This window comes from Hermetia illucens, chromosome 2 (genome assembly GCF_905115235.1).
Source record: "Hermetia illucens chromosome 2, iHerIll2.2.curated.20191125, whole genome shotgun sequence".
Lineage (NCBI taxonomy): Eukaryota > Metazoa > Arthropoda > Insecta > Diptera > Stratiomyidae > Hermetia > Hermetia illucens.
Genome location: NC_051850.1, coordinates 101,969,010 through 101,985,512, shown reverse-complemented (window position 1 = coordinate 101,985,512; position 16,503 = coordinate 101,969,010). Strand labels below are relative to the sequence as shown.

The following is a 16,503-nucleotide window of genomic DNA, read 5'->3' as shown; positions in this document are numbered from 1 at the left end:
TATCAACAGTCTCAAAGTTTTATTCTCCTATCTTTATTCTTCCCGTTTGATCAGTGCGATTTGATCTGGTTGGTTGGTTAGTTTTTGATGCTGACGTTGCCACCATATATTTTGTTTTGCCGTCATGATGTCGATATCGTTAGCATAGGCCAGTAGTTGGGTTGACTTAAAGAGGATCATACCTCTTGCATTTACCTCAGCATCACGGATCACTTTCTCGAGGGCCAGGTTAAAGAGGATGCATGATAGGACATCCCCTTGTCGTAGACCGTTGTTGATGTCGAATGGTCTTCAGAGTGATCCAGCTGCTGTCCACATTCCAACAGTTTTTTCATAGCCTGCCTCAGAGAAAAAATTTGATCTGTTGCTGATTTGCCTGGAGTGAAGCCTCTTCGGTATGGGCCAATGATGTTCTGGGCATATGAGGCTATCCGGCCTAGCAAGATAGATGAGAATATCTTATAGATGGTACTCAGCAACGTGATACCTCTATAATTGCTGCACTGTATGAGGCAGATAATGCCTCGTAGCCAATCGTCCTCCATTGATAGGCAAATATGTGTTAATCCACTTTCATTTCAGACTGCGAATAGTCAAATGTTTTTTCATGGTGTGAGGGCCAAAATGACTATGGGGAAGATATCAAGAACACCAAATCACCATGGAAGGCGCGGGGAGGAGGAAACTTACGCTGCAGTGACTCGAAACCTCAACACTGACGACTGTTGAGAGTGAGCAAGCGATGGTGGACAACTTGGCCACCGTGACATTTTATGCAACAAGTATTTCAAATTTTAAGGAGGCGTTCAAGGAAAATATCAGTATTAAAACCACAGAAAGATGGGTGAAAATCAGATCGCTGAATGACAAAAACGATAACAACACCCACCACATTTGTTCAAGAGGGGGAACAGCAGGAGACACTCTAGAACCAAGAGAAAGAGCCATTCAGGAGAAAGACATCAACTTTGAGATATCCGCCAATATTAAAGATCGAAAAAGATAAAGCAGAGAAAAGGTCAGTGAATACCAGGGGTGAAAGAATATTTAAAAAAGAGTGACCCAATCGGGCTCGTAAAGAACAGAGCCCTGATCCCATGGAACTACTCTTCACACAAGTCGGTGCAAATGAGCTGTCTGAGTTTATCAACTACAGACACAACGTGTAAAGAATATGGATAGAGCTATTAGAGTGCTCTACAACAGATTGCAGGAGAAGGACATCACAGATAAAGTAATTTCAGAGTTGAATGCCAAATGCCCATATTGTAATTTTAAAAATATAAAATGGTCAATAGTGTCCTAGTAGAGCCCATTGGTCCATTATATTCGCAGATAAAATAAAATGGTTCATTAAGGAGTTAACCCCACTTGTGTCTTTGAAAAAAAAATATCCCATTTTTTTATGTATAACTATCTGAGAATATGTTTTTAATATTTCAAGTCAATTCGAATAAAATTTACTAAAATATGGGTCCAGATAGCTGAGTGGTTGGAGCTGTCGTATGAAAGGTCTCGGTTCAAATCTGTGCTGACCACATTGCCTCCTATGGGGCGTTGTAATCCTGTTACAGTCTCAAATGAAGTGCTCTAACACACTTCAAGACGCGGTTTCAACTGAATTGTTGCGCCAACTATTATTATTATTAAAATAAGATCGTTGAAAGAGAAGAATTCGTACCGTAGACGGCCTGACCTTGAAACTTTAAACTTGTTTTTCTACAAATGACATTTTTTAACCCAGTGACCAAAGTTACTCGAAACTACTAAGTTGTTCTTTAAATACCGAATACATTTTTTTTATTATCCGTAAACCGGTATTTCGAGGACCAGTTGTCCTCTTCCTAAGTGAGTTTTAGTCCGAGTAAGTAAACTAAGACTAGACTAAAACTCCTTCAATCAAGCACTAATTTTCACTGTTATTTAACTAAATCCATTGACACTTTTTGGTGTAGATGATCCAATTCGCATAATTTTGGTCACCGTAAAACATAAAAATAAAAGTACATTTCTTCTATTACATAACTGTACAATATTTTTCAACCAAAAAATAACCGAATGTTGCCCATTCAAAAAGTTAGGAAGTTTTCTTAAAAAAAACGTGAAAATTACCCACTTTTTGCGTAACAAGAGGGGTTTACTCCTTATAGCAAATAATGGTGGAAAAATTGATGGGCAGTTGAGAGCTTTTCAAAGAATATCAGAAATTCCGACTCCATCCTTATCCAGTGGTAAACAATTGAAATACAACTTTATGGTGTAATATTGATAAAATTAACTTGAAATAGAAAATACTAATTTTGGTAAGAAAAAATTTGAAATTAATTTGGAAAAGCCTGAAATAAGTGTGCAAAATTCAGAGTTCGATTCGCAAAACCTACAAAAATATTTGAGTGCACATTTGTCCCAAGCTGGTAATAGTAATCGTTGGCGTGGCAATCCAATTGTATCTAGGCCTTGAAGTATGTTTGAACACTACAGGAGTACGGTCCTCTATAGGAGGCAATGTTGTCAGCATTGTGATGCAAATCCTAATTCCGCCAAAGTGATTTGAACTTAGCGTTCTAACCAGTAAGCCATCCGGATACAACTCGCAATTTATACACATGGTATATAAGATTATTCCCTTTAGTATGATACTGAGATTGCAGTAAATTCACACAGAGGCGACCTAAGCTCTGAAAAGCGAAAAGCTGGGACCCAACAATGTGGCTCCGTGAATTCTTTAACTGGATTATTCGGGAAGGTAGAGAAAGTACCACAGTTCCAATATGGAAAAAGAAAAGTAGTCCAGCAGAATGTTCAAATTACCGCCCATTGACCACCGTATTCGCGAAATCGTTGAAATAACCACAAATCAAACCGAATTTGTCAAGAACTGCGGAACTACTGACGCAATACACACTCACCCTCTTTAAATTACATTTCTCGATCTGCAGAAAGCGTGTGGCCGTGTGCCACACGAACACGTCTGGTATGCTCTACGACAACACAGAACACAGAAAAACTCGTGCACTGGATTCAATTACTCTACCATCATCCGAAAAGTAATGTTCGAAGTGTGGTGGGTGTATCAAAACCGCTTCGTGTCTCTGTTGGTATTTATCAAAGAAGCGCCCTCTCACCACTCCTTTCCGAACAGGGTGGTAAGACTATAGCTTTTCAAGAAGTAACCAGTACTCTTGGGTTAAAATGATGACTCGTCACTGATACTTTCTCGTTTCAAATAGATCTCAGATTTATCAATTTTCCGATAAATCGCAACTCAAGGCTATAACAAAGCGCAAAATTCTTTCTGTTTCCTCAAAACTGTTTGACCCTTTAGGTTGGGTTGCACCAATTCTTGTTCCATTCAAGATATTTCTTCAAAATTTGTGACTAGATGGATCAGATTGTGATGCTCCATTAAGTGAAGATCTCTGCATTAGGTGGAAAACCAATCAAGATGGATGCCCAGAAGCGCCAAAAAGAGCGCACAATGCTTGTATATATTGTATTCCAATAATAAAATCTAAAGTAGCTCCGGTAAACACTATCTCAGTTACTCGACTAGAGCTGTCAACCGCTCACCTATTGAGTAGACTAATCGATTAAGTATTACCGAGACTGACAACCAAACCTATAAACATACATTGTTGTTGAATCGAATAAGTGAAATTATCACTACCTTAGCTAATGTGAGGTGGAAATACGTGCCATCCTCTGAAAATCCAACCGATTATGCTACTAGGTGTCTATCATTTGAAACCTCAAAAATTTTTCTTTGTGGTGGTCAGGCCCTCACTGGCTAGAAGATGATTCAAAGTGGCCAAATCAAATGGATTTAAATGGAAATACGTGCCTTTCTATCAATGCTTCGGCCCAATCAAATCGAAAGGATTTTGCAAGCTGGCTGGCATCGTCAATTTTAACCTAGATTTTCCGATAAAAACATTATTTCTATGTATTTTCAATTTATTCTTGTTATCAAAACAAGTAAATTATGAATATTACTTCCTCAAAAACTATCTGAGAAGAATGGAAAATGAAATCTGGAAGTTAAAACATTTTTTTATTATAAAAGCCTGTGTACATTATAGGCCAACAGTTTTCTTCATTAGTTGACCAGGTAGCGCATAAATAAATGTTATAATTAGAGCAACTATTATTACAACAATACATATATAACAGAGACATTTCTTGATTTGAGGCATCAGAATATGCTTGAACGACAGAAAGGGGTTTGCAAACCAACTGAAAGATGTTTCGGGACGCCTGAAAATATGGAATAGAAACTATATTTAATGAGAAAATTAAGGGGTTTAAATTATATAAATATACATATGCATATATCACGACCTCAGCGAGAAACAGTTTTCAAAAACACCAAAAAATATAAAAGCGTGGCAGGTGGCAGTTGAGGAGGATACTCCTAAAGTAAAAGAAGGTAAATATGCCCTACGCCCGAGGTCCACCATGAGCCGAGTGCATGAGATCGCGGAAATCGGAAACTCGGTAATTTAGGTATGAACGACTTTGTTGATAAGAATATTTGAGTAAAGAACGGTTCCATCTATACCATATACCAGAATCTAGAGATAGAGTTCAAACGGTTTCGAAGTGATTAAAAGAGTACTCAATGCCCTCAATGCAGCTTGGCTGTCACTGCAGATTGTGATGCGCCTGTCCCTCAACCGCTCGTCAGTTGATAGTTGGCTCTAAATTCAGTATACTGTTCGAAAGTGATCTGTAGGGTCTTGAGGTGGTCATTGCAAGCGAATCCAAAAAACCCACAAGCGACAGAAACTTCAAAGAAGTCGGTCAAGGTTAATGTTGCGCACAAAACAACTACTAAATCTACTATTGATCGCAATGGGGTGGATCTGATTTTTCGTATGCTGCCGGTCAGTTGAAACAAAACTGATCCTGTGGTAACCCCTGTGCTTGAACAAAGCGCTGCGAATAAAAAAGGAGTGGACCTTACAAAAATTCACATACCTCTCATCGCTTCTCCTTGGCAGCGAAAGTACCTATCGCCTGGACTGCCAGAATTACGCATAGAAATTACTCTTCTCTTCTATATCGGAATCCTTACTGGTGTGCAGCATTGTATCATTGGGATGCTATTCATCCGAGTCGAAAACTCACAGTAAACACAGTCAGTACCTAGTGATGAATGGCGGCACGCCATGCGGTAACCATAGGTACTAGTTCAACATTCCCAGAACATCACCCCTACCGTCAGACTTTCCGGAATGCAACAGCATAGTGTCGTAAGAGGGAGAGAAGCGCTCTCCAGAGCCCCACCATCAAACCTCGCGAATTCCCATAATTTCCAGTTTATAACGCAAGAAGAGAAAGTGTGGAGAAGTGTACGCAATTCCTGAAACAAATTCTACAACAACCAAGAAATATACGTCTTCTGTGGAATATAAGGATCCCACAACGCTTGTACGCCAAATACTGTCCAAATGATATATCTTCTGCCGAATAATACTACAAAGATGAAGACAAAAATTCAGGACAAATAGGAATTCGAACTCGAGGCAATCGCTTCGATAAACTGATGCTTATCTAAGAATTCCTTCCTATAATTTGTATCTGAATTCATCAGAAGGTTTTAGGTTATCGGGTAAATATTCTATTCTCACTCAATTACTTGAAGATAAATACTTACTTTGGATCGGGTAGTTGTTCAGGTGGATTACGCCCCAAACCCGCTGGTCGACTAGCAGCTTCTGGTTCGGTAAGTACTTGCAAAATCATCTCCACTTTCCCCTTGAATAAAAAACACGTTTAATTAAAAAATTTGGTTGATTATGAGCTTCTATAAGAGAGAAAAAGTTTAAAAAATATGAGATTAATATTTGGCGGTGCTGTGGCATAGGAGCCAAAGATTTTACTATTGAATTAGCATGAGGAACCAGTCCTCGTTTATAGAATGAAGTTGTCCGCGTTTAGTCTGCTTAGTAGACTAGTGGTTTTCAAGCAAAGTTGTTGGCAATCTCTGCAGCACGTCAATTACTGAAGTTGCAACATAGCAGTAGCAGTAGCAGTAGAGTAATTTCATGTGACAAAGAAAAATTAGACTCATTTTAATTTGGTTGATAATAGTCAGATTTCCAGGAAAAATTTTCAAAGTAGTGCTCCATATTATGGCCTATATCACTTCCATGTTAGGATTCTAGAGTCAACTTAAAGAGGAAGTTAGCGGTAAATTTACAAAGCCTATACCTAATTCTGGTTCGTAAGATTTATGAGCAAAATGTATGTGTTTTACATGTAAGCAACCTCCAGCCACTGCCTCCCCCTCATTTGAATGGAACGCTATTTGCCGTATACATGCGGATTCACAGTTCAAACCTTTCCATCAAATAGGCTTTTTCCAGAGCTCTTCACTGGAGATTTGGACACGTTAGACTCTTAAGATAATAGTGGCATCGAGCTACTTTCCAGGAGACCTGAATCAAACGGGACAAGTTGTTGGACTGGTGAGATACTATGAGAAGGCGCTACTACTTCTTCGTAGCTGCAATTTCGACGCACCACAGACACCAATCGAAATGGTGGATACTTTCTTTTATTAATCCCAAGTAATAAGTTAGAAATACACTACTAACACTTAGAAAGATATCCTAGATATAACACCGGCAGAGTACTGTTATGAATGGTCTAACTAGCACCTAGACTGTTTCGAAAAAATACTTTATCTCGAATTACAAAACAATAAGATTTGTCGTTGATGGCAACAATATAGAGGAATCTCAGAAGAATAGGACGGGGTGCCAATTAAGGTGAGTAGGCGGTGATATCAGGAGCAAACTAGAACTGGACACAATTGTGGAAGACCTCAATAAAGTCATAATTGATGCATGTGAAGCCAGCTGCCTGGTTAAAACAATCATTTTCTTATGTGAAGTTTTGGGTATGTCTACCTAGCAATAGGACCGAGGTCCGAAAAATCTTCAATTGGGCGGAACAAAAGCGGGGCTAGTTGCGCTCTACATTGTAAAAGATTTTAGCCAGGTAGAGATAGAGCTATATCTTCTATCTGAAAGGGAAGATCTGATATGTGTAGAGAATGGGGAGGATAAGTTGGTTTCAAAATTCATTTTGCGGTATCTTGCCTTACATCCCAATATGGTAACAGATAGAGGGAATAAAAAGGAAAAGTAGAAAATAGCTTAATGAACAGTGGGAACGTTTGAACCATTGAACTCACCTTAAGCGGATAGCATCTTCCCAGCAAAGATCTAGAAACTATTCTACGCTCCCTCCTGACGGTTGTAAGAGGCATTGTAACCTTGCGATACATTCCAAGACATGGAGGTTTGCACGATTGGTTTTCATTTCGGATGTGACATCTTTGCACTGGAAACAGTAGAGACAGTCTTGGGCAAATATATTAGGCCTATCGTTCTAACGTTATAACCTTGCTAACATGTTTACCAAGCAGGATAATCAACCAAAATTGTCATGAATCAGCAGACGGATGCATCAAATTGTGCAGTAGACACTTATGGAGTAATGATGAATGAATGATAATGAAATAAACTGAATGCAGCCCACAAAAACTAAACCAATGATGAGTGTGAGGCGATTATCTGAGCGGAAAGGATTTAACTGAGCACTTACACAAACCTCGAAAAGCGGGTACCAGTGAGGTGGGATGCTGTCTGAACTAAGGATAGATTGACATCCTTTCTAAGTGGGAATTACATATACCGGGACGAGCATGGCAATAAAGTTTCATTTACGAAATACGGCTGAATTCTACCCATGAGAAAAAGTGAGCACAGAAGTTGTTGGTCCAGAGAAAAAATACTTTATACCAGTAGGTAAGCATACCAGTAGATTTCAAGCAGAACTATTTGCCATAGACAGGTGACCCTATTGTAATCCTAATCGACAGCCAGACTATCAAAGGGCTTACGATTAACCAGGTGAATTCTACTCTTGTTTGGGGATGCCTTAATAAATTAAATACGCTTGGTCCGTACAAAAGGTCGAATACTCTGGATTCCAGGGCACGTTGGTTAGAAGGCAATGAGGTAGCTGGCAAGCAGAAATGCCGCTACATCAGACTCTTCTGTAGGGGCCTATGGTCAAGATACTCAGGAAAGAAGAGTTACCAGGAATTGAAACATCCAGGGTGCTTTTGGGGAAACATAAATCAAAGCACTTGCATGATTTTTTTTATCTTCACCAAGAAAAGCCCTGGGATCATACTCACAAGTCACTGTAGGCTTAACTGCTACGTGAGCAAGATGACGATGTAAGAGCAATGAAATCTAAGGGCACATTTTTAGATTAGCACACCTAACATCTTAAAATTTCCATCTGTCTAATTACTGATCGACACATAGCACACATAGCAAGTCAATTACATCTAGGCGTCATCGTTGCCAATTCACTGAACAACTGTCATGACAAAGGGATTGAGTGATGCTCAAAATTCCAAAATCTGAAATTGGCGAAAATGACCAGGATATGTGCCGTCGACATGCGCTTCAACACCTCTATGCTAGTTAGGCCCGTGAATGGTGACAGATCTCTCGCATGTTACTAATCAAAATTTTACGTGAAATACTCATCAGCCGTTGGAACACATTGCATAACCAACAATTAATTACCGCTGTTTCTTGAAGTGTGACATAAATACTGCAGCCAATAAGATCCTCCAGCTCCTTATGCTACTTCCGCTTCGGCTTCCTGATCGCAATGTATTCTGGATTTCGAGCATGTTCAAATGGCTTTCTACTTCAGAAATTCTGCAGTTCTTTTGCAGTATCCTGGTGTTCCAGATTGAACTTTCTGCCTTGGCAGAATCTATTCGCTTCCAGACAAGACGGTCTTAATGGCTAGGTTTCGTGGTTCTATTGGTAGTTTCGTTTCCTCCTATGATGAAAGCATTTCAATAAGTGTAACGTCACATGCTTTAGTTACGCGCTAACAGAGTTCATCCAAGTTTTCCAATCGTCCAATCCAAGGATTCGAAAGAGAAGTAACCGTCCAATGATCCTAATGGTACAGAATAGTGGATGGCAAATGTTGGATTCAAATATGTGAGTATTGAAATATGTGCCTGGATGATAAACTACCCTTTATATATTGAGAGTATTGAATTGCTTTTGAACCAATGCAATATTCCTATTGGTTGCAGAGATCAATGCCATTCCATTTTCCATTTTCTTTGATCTATAAGTATATTTCATAAGAAAGCATTGAGAAGCTTTTCGGGTTCCTATACCGAAAATTCCAAAATAAAACAACCGCTATTCGCTTAGCTTCTAATAGTTACTTGCTCCTTCCCCTATTTGAATTTTTTATTTCACAATAAATGTAGATATTATGCTGTTTTCAGCTTAGGCTAAATTTATCTCATTTGCATGAGGGCCATCATTTATTTCAACAACGCCATTCATTTATGCGTAGCAGATTTTGAATTATAATAGGTATTCCTTGAGGGCAGGGGGTTTCAAATCTATATGTTGGTATTGAAAATCTTCAGAAGTTTTCGGAGTCATATTTCAACGGGGTGCTGACTTTAATTGAGCCATCGACGAAACAACAGCAAAGGAAGGTAAGAAAATCTGTTTCCAACTAATATTTTGACTTTTAGATAATGAACTCCCAAATAAAGCCATTAGTGTACCTTATTTAGACGAACTTAATATCTCTTATCGTTCGAGGTATATTTCTTCCCTAGACAATTAGTTAACGAACATTTAATTATTGATCACCTTTCATAGCCCTAAAACAGGAATATGGGGCGTAAGCCCAAAGCGGAATTTTATGGGATGTAGAGGCAACATTTATTTATTCTTTGATTGGTCGAAATCCAAACTTTGGTATCAGAAATGTTTAGATAGTGTATGAAATAAATATCCAATTGCAGAAGTTTTAAAAGGAAATAATAAGGAATAATGCGAATATACCGTAAGTCCAATTGAACCATCTGAAAATTTGCCTTCAGCTGGGAACCACCCTTTCACAGTCCCAACATTGAAAAGGTTCACGTATTTAGTTTGCTGTCTCAATGAACATTTCTTCGCGGTTGTAACAGGTTCTTTGAAATGAGAAAGATTGACATTGACCACCCCCAAAAAATCGTCCGGCGAGAAAACATCATTATCCCAAATTTGCAAATAAAAAACTGGCGGAACTTTAACTTCAGTGTCGAATCGTTCGTATATGGCTGCCTTTTTTCTCAATACCATCTTCAGTTGAAAGAAACAAAAGAGATTAAATATCTGTAATATGCTCATTAGAAGTAGGGGTTAATTATTTTTGTTGGAATGAAAATAATATCCTGACTCATTAAAATTGATGAGGCAAGTTTTTCTTCCATATTTTTATACATAGTTACCTTGTCTTCCACCCGTGAATACCTCAGAGGAAAGATCATTCTCCAATTAAAATTCCCCTCGCCGTTTAATGAACGATAATGAACGTCCGTATATTGTGCCTCGTCGATATCTTCCAACCACCTTGAAATAAAAGAAGAAGAATGTTTGAGAAAAACTCAATGACGCGTTGACAAAACTCTGCAATTAGAGATATTACATGTGTGTGTTCGTATAATAAGAAACTACACAATTTAATGAGAAGTGATAATCATTTGGTAGAAGTACTTTTGCATGTTATTCACAATTTATCCTCTAATTTGAAAATTTTATTCTTTTCACAAATATATGTATCACTTAACTGAAAAAACCAGGATACGGAAAAATTTATGTATTTCAACTAGAAACAAAAAGGAAATCGGAAGTTGACGCCCTCAAACATAAAACGTATATTAGCTAAAAGCCCAATTATATAGAGTGCCATATCAGAAATTGTTCACTTCCACTAACTATAGTTAGATGTAAAAGTTTTGTGTTCGTCTTATGTAAGCAACTCGGTATGCACTATTTTCCAAACGTATATAGCTGAGAATACAAAACATTCCGTCGTATTTTGCCAAACCCCAAGATACACATATGTACACACATACAAATCAACGACATAAATGCTATGTTTACCCTAAATAATCAAACATTGTCATGACGATGCATGCATATATATGTGCGTATCAAAATTGATAATAAAATTTCGTTTCATACAAAACCTTAAAAAAGAGTGAAAAACGTAGGGTACTTTATTTCTTGTTCTCTTCTGCTTTCTTCTATCAATTCTAGAAATAAAGGCGAAATAACTAAAAAAAATAAAATATATAATATTAAAATATATATAGTGTGATGATAGTAAACCAAGAAGCCTCGTTGAAAAGTGAGAATGCCCTATACTCCAAAAAGGGTTGAACAGGAGATATACATGTGGTCCCCATTAGAGTACTAGAAATTCTAAACAAAACCTACAAATCAGTAATAAAAGCTCTTTCTCAAAACATGGTTGTTTACGTTCACACGATGCAACATCTAGATACTACGGCCATCTACGGTCTCTTTATTTTTTCTGACCATAAAATTAAAATTTGCAGGCCTTAATAAACAAGCATTTTAAGTCGATAACCTTTACAGTTTTTTATTAATCATCATCATCAACGGCGAAACAACCGTTATCCGGTCTAAGCCTGCCTTAATAAGGAACTCCAGACATCCCGGTTTTGCGCATAGGTTCCAAAAAGCTGTCTGGCGCCTGACCTGCTGGACACATCGCTGAATCATCCTCATCCATACGGATTAAGTAACCAGCCCACCGTAACCTATTGAGTCGGATTTTATCCACAACCGAACGGTCATGGTATCGCTCATAGATTTCGTCGTTATGTAGGCTGCGGAATCGTCCATCCTCATGTAGGGGGCCAAAAATTCTTCGGAGGATTTTTCTCTCGAACGCGGCCAAAAGTTCGCAATTCTTCTTGCTAAGAACCCAAGTCTTCGAGGAATATATAAGGACTGACAAGATCATTGTCTTATACAGTAAGAGCTTTGACTCTATGGTGAGACGTTGTTCTTCCCGTGATGTCAATATCGTCAGCATAGGCCAGTAGTTGGGTGGACTTAAAGAGGGTTGTACTCCTTGCATTTACCTCAGCATCACGGATCATCATAGTTTTACCCTGGCTATGCTATCATATGCGGCTTTAAAGTCGATGAAAAATGATGCAACTGATGTCCATATTCCAACAATTTTTCCATCGCTTGCTGCACAAAGAAAATCTGATCTGTTGCTGATTTGCTTGGAGTGAAGCCTTTTTGGTATGGGCCAATGATGTTCTGAGCGCTGGCGCTTCAGGTATAAAGGTTTTGTATTCATCTTATGTGAGAAAGTTTCTACGCCCATTTTTCCATTCGTATATGGCCCAAAATATTCCTTCATATTTTTTCAAACTGCAAGAAATATGTACATATTACAGACGTAAGTATTATGCTCACCTTTTCTATAACTTTGTTAATAATAGTTGGATTTTCTTCTAACTCTCCGAAGTTAAGCCCTATGCTATCCCTTATGCAAGTGCCACACTTCTAGCATAAACTTAAAGGGGTTTCGGGTTAAATTTCTCAAATATGATAATATAGTATTATTAGTTTTATTTGTGCAGATATCGGAACGGGATGTATTTTGAGGCCTAGATTTCGGTTAGATACATCACTGTGATTTTTCTACCGAGTAATGCTGCGTTCTTAAAAGACGGCGAGCGGAGAAACGACTTCACAGACGAAAAAGGAAGCCTGGGAGAACCAATAGGTCTGTGAACTCGAAAGGTACAGGGAGCAATCACACCAGGCGCGCAAATTTTACCAAAAAGCCAGCAGGATGAAGCCTTATACATCTCGATGTTCATCCTGCCGAGACAAAGAAAGAAATCTGATTTCTGACAGAATAGCCATATTGGAGCCATGGGTTGAGTTCTTTGATGAACTACTGAACAACTAGAACATCGGCGAGTTGGAGGCGCCACCAACTGAAGACGACGGACAAATATTGCCACCACCAAGTATAGAAGAAACAGTCCGTGCAATTCATCGGCTTAAAAATCATAAGTCGTCAGGAGTCGATGGAATTACAGCCGAATTGATTAAATATGGAGACGACCAATTACGCCACGACGACATCAACAACAGTCTACAAGGGGATGCCCTATTATGCGCCCTCTTTAACCTGGCCCTCGAGAAAGTGATTCGTGATGCTGAGGTAAATGCAAGGGCTACGACTCTCTTGAAGTTCACCCAAATGCTAGTCTATGCTGACGATATCGCCATCATGGGAAGAACGATCCGAGGCGTACAGATTGGCTTCATCCAGATCGAGCAGACGGCGCGAGATATTGGGTTGCACATCAATGAAGGCAAGACAAAGAATATAGTGGCAACGTCAGCACCAAAAACCAACCAACCAACACCATCAAACCGCACTAGTCAAACGGGAGGAATAAAGATAGGAGACTACAACTTTGAGACCGTTGATAATTTCTCCTATCTAGGGTCGAAAATTAAAACCGATAACAGCTAGGATGATGAAATCCGCGCACGATTGTTTCAACTTACAAAAACTGTTCCGCTCGAAACGTCTCACCATAGGGTCAAAGCTCTTACTGTACAAGACAATAATCTTGCCAGCCCTCTGGTGTTCCTCAAAGACTTGAGTTCCTAGCAAGAAAAATTGCGAACTGGAGAGGAGATCCTCCGAAGAATTTTTGGTCCCTACATGTAGATGGACCATTCCGTAGCCTACATAACGACAAATGACCGATACCATGACCGTCTGGTTGTAGAAAAAATCCGACTCAATAGGTTACGGTGGGGCGCTCATTTAATCCGTATGGATGAGGATGATCCAGCCCTGAAAGTCTATAAGGGCAATATCTACGGTATCTATGCGTGAGAGGAGCGATGGCGTAGGCCAGGACACTAGACAGCTTTTAGGGATATTGAATTGGTGGATCAAGGCACGCCTAGACCGGATACCAATGTTGCGCCGTTGATGATGATGACTCTCCTATACTTCACCCGATATCAAATATGGGACCAGTTTCAAAAAGTGCTAATTGAGCCCTTTCAATTGGTACCCCATCGAATCGATTCTACAGGGTGCGGCAGCATAACTTCCTTTCTTAAAATGCGCGCCACTCAGTTAGTTGATGTCATAGCGGAGCGCTAGTCGTCTCGTTCAAGAGGGGATACTGTAAAGTTTTATCCCGACACGGTTCAGTCGCCATCATGCGTTGGAATAGTGAGGAGCGTGCCTTTGCCGTTGAGGTTTACTTTTCAAGCGGATGTTCGGTTATTGCAACACAGCGTGCATTTTGGAATCGCTTTAATTTAGCCCCGTTGGCTCCCGTCCCAGACCGCAAATCAATTGTTACATGGGTCACTACATTCAGACAAACTGCAAGTGCGACAAAAGGAAGAACTGGAGTCCCTCGGCCCGTTAGATCACCTGAGAACATTGAAGCAGTGAGAGCGTCAATGTTGCGATCGCCACGGCGTTCTGCGCGCAAACACGCATCTGCCCTTGGACTATCCGATCGTTCTGTTAGAAGAATTCTTCGTGATGATCTTCATTTTCATCCCTATAAGATGGCGATAGTGCAGGAACTTTCAGAACGTGACTTCAATTCTCGGATGAACGCGTGTGAGCTTCTTCTTGATGTCATTCCCGAGGGTGCTATTGTTTTTTTTAGCGATGAAGTCCATTTTCATTTGTGTGGGTCGGTTAACAAACAAAACATGCGCTACTGGGCTGACACCAACCCTCGAGAATTGCATCAAAAGCCTTTGCATTCACCCAAAGTCAAAGTGTGGTATGCAATTTCCTCAGCTGGAATTATTGGTCCCTGGTTTTTTGAGGAAAATGAGGTTACAGTGACAGTGAATTCGGACCGCTATGTAAACATGCTACAGAATTTTTTTTCCCCACGGCTAGAAAATTTGGATTTGGGGGACACTTGGTTCCAACAAGACGGTGCAACAGCACACACTTCAAGAGCATCGATGGCTATTTTGAGGGAACACTTTCCAGAGCGCCTTATCTCAATTAGAGGCGATTTGGAATGGCCGGCACGCTCTCCCGATCTGTCCCCTTGTTATTTTTTTCTATAGGGTTTTTTGAAATCCCGTGTTTATATGAACCGTCCAAGAACCCTACAAGATTTGAAGACCAACATCCAAGAATGACAAACGCCAGAAATCGGTTTACGCAATGTATGGAGAATGGGGGACGTCACCTAACAGATTTGATCTTCAAAACAATGTAAATAAAAACTTTAGACATGTTAGGTACATGTCATTATAAAAAATAAATAAATATTTTCCGATGCATACAATAGTTTTTATTGAGTTTTGAAAAAAGGAAGTTATGCTGCCGCACCCTGTATTATGGTTTTGTTTCACACAAAACCTTAATAAAGGTCAATTATCTGAATTATGTGAAGGTTATAGAAGGTCTTTACCCATTCTTTGTCTTTGGGTTCAGATATGTGGTATTTTTTTAGTGAATGGATTTCAATTTAACCTACTATACTACCGCAAATTCAGCTTTATGGATAAAATGATGCTAACAAAGTTTATCCCGGTGAAAAGGAAATAATTTTTCTATTAGAAAATTAGTACATTATCAACGTGAAAATTCACAACAAATCGGGTTAAACCGCAAAATTTTAGGGGAGAAAAACGCATTTAGATTTGGAAAGCTATTGCTTCTACACAACTAACTCTATTTTCACAAATAAACTTATGTAGAAAGAAAGATGACTAACAGTGTCGCCCACGCAGAAATATGACCAACAGTTTCGTCCAAGCAGAGGCAATTCATCAGACGCTGCATCACCTCCGCCCTAGTGGCGAAATAGTTCCTATTTATTTAGTTGCAAAACCGTCAGCATTTTAAGCCCAATCCAAACTAAAGCTAAAATTTTTTGTTTGGGATATGAGGGCAGGGCAGCGTCTGATGAATTGCCTCTCCCTCTCCCAAGTGCTATGGCTCAAACCACAGTAGATCTACTATAGGCAGTACCCTTACAAAAATGACCCCACTTGCAAATGTGCTTGCAGAAGCTTATCTGTACACATCAGAGACGCTAAACAAGGAAAAGGCATAATCTTCGTCAAATCGTATTCGTAAGAGAGAGATCGGTGAGCTTTTGCTATTCTGGTACTACGGCGTGCTCACCCATATAGCAAAAAGTTGTTTCACGTATTCACTTATACATAAGCAAAAACTTGCCAATCTCACCAATACATTGGCAAGTCCGGGCGGTATGTCAAACACAGCTGATCGGGTTTTCGGTAGATCTCGCTCATGCTCAAGGGCAAAACAATTTGAAATCGTGTGTACTCGCACTGATTTCCCCCCTTGAGGGGCAAGGGGGAGTGAGGTAGCTGTCTAGTATCTAACTGTGGCTCAAACGAGGAGTCAGTAAACCAAAGTGAGAGTAAGTTGCTCTCCATCTGGTCCAGTCCAATCAAGTACTATAGATGTCGACTTAGGATCCCTCATATCGCAAACGATAAAGTTGTTTTCTAGCTAGCTTTTAACTTATTTGGACTTAAATTGTTTAAAGCTCAGAAATTAAAATTG

The 16,503-nt window shown here is 39.4% G+C and overlaps 1 protein-coding gene across 1 annotated transcript in view; it reads right to left on the bottom strand.

The window, feature by feature from the left end:
• Positions 1 to 4,069: 4,069 nt before the first annotated feature.
• The window catches only part of LOC119648152 (fer-1-like protein 6), a 38,203-nt gene continuing 25,769 nt past the window's right edge, over positions 4,070 to 16,503 (bottom strand). The window contains exons 9-12 of the mRNA XM_038049723.1: positions 10,349 to 10,469; positions 9,918 to 10,199; positions 5,657 to 5,757; positions 4,070 to 4,254 (exon numbers count right to left, since the gene is read on the bottom strand). Coding sequence (XP_037905651.1) covers positions 4,074 to 4,254; positions 5,657 to 5,757; positions 9,918 to 10,199; positions 10,349 to 10,469 — 685 coding nt within the window. The 3' untranslated portion in view covers positions 4,070 to 4,073. The remainder of the gene's footprint in view (positions 4,255 to 5,656; positions 5,758 to 9,917; positions 10,200 to 10,348; positions 10,470 to 16,503) is intronic.